The sequence below is a fragment of the Charadrius vociferus genome, unplaced genomic scaffold, assembly GCF_000708025.1.
Source record: "Charadrius vociferus isolate BGI_N301 unplaced genomic scaffold, ASM70802v2 scaffold941, whole genome shotgun sequence".
Taxonomy (NCBI): Eukaryota; Metazoa; Chordata; class Aves; order Charadriiformes; family Charadriidae; genus Charadrius; species Charadrius vociferus.
In genome coordinates this window covers 5,530-5,950 of record NW_009646749.1, presented here as the reverse complement: position 1 = coordinate 5,950, position 421 = coordinate 5,530, and the positions used below count along the sequence as shown (strand labels likewise).

General features: G+C 67.5%; 1 protein-coding gene across 1 annotated transcript in view; it reads left to right on the top strand.

Moving 5' to 3' along the window:
- Nucleotides 1-24: 24 nt before the first annotated feature.
- LOC104292194 (cytochrome c oxidase subunit 6B1) overlaps nt 25-421 on the top strand; it is a gene marked incomplete at its 5' end in the record, with an annotated part of 1,334 nt that continues 937 nt past the window's right edge. The window contains one exon of the mRNA XM_009891536.1: nt 25-125. Within this exon, the coding sequence (XP_009889838.1) occupies nt 25-125 (101 nt within the window). The remainder of the gene's footprint in view (nt 126-421) is intronic.

Sequence of the window (421 nt, the reverse complement as noted above, 5' to 3'; positions counted from 1 at the left end):
CCCCGCTGTCCCCTGTGTCCCCAGACTTCCACCGGTGCGAGAAGGCGATGGCGGCCAAGGGGGCGGACGCGGGGCCGTGCCAGTGGTACTACCGCGTCTACCGCTCCCTCTGCCCCACCTCCTGGGTGAGTGTCCCCAAACGTCCCCAAACGTCCCCACCGCGGCAGCACCTTCCTCAGGGACCCATCGGTGTCCCCTCAGGGTCCCCAAGGTGTCCCCATAGCCCTCAGGACGCCCTCGGTGTCCCCTTGGTGTCCCCTGGGTCCCCAAAATGTCCCCACGGCCCTCAGGGTCCCCAAGGTGTCCCCATAGCCCTCGGTGTCCCCAAGTTGTCCCCAAAATGTCCCCATAGCCCTTGGTGTCCCCATAGCCCTCGGTGTCCCCAAGATGTCCCCTCGGTGTCCCCTCGGCCAGCAGGGTC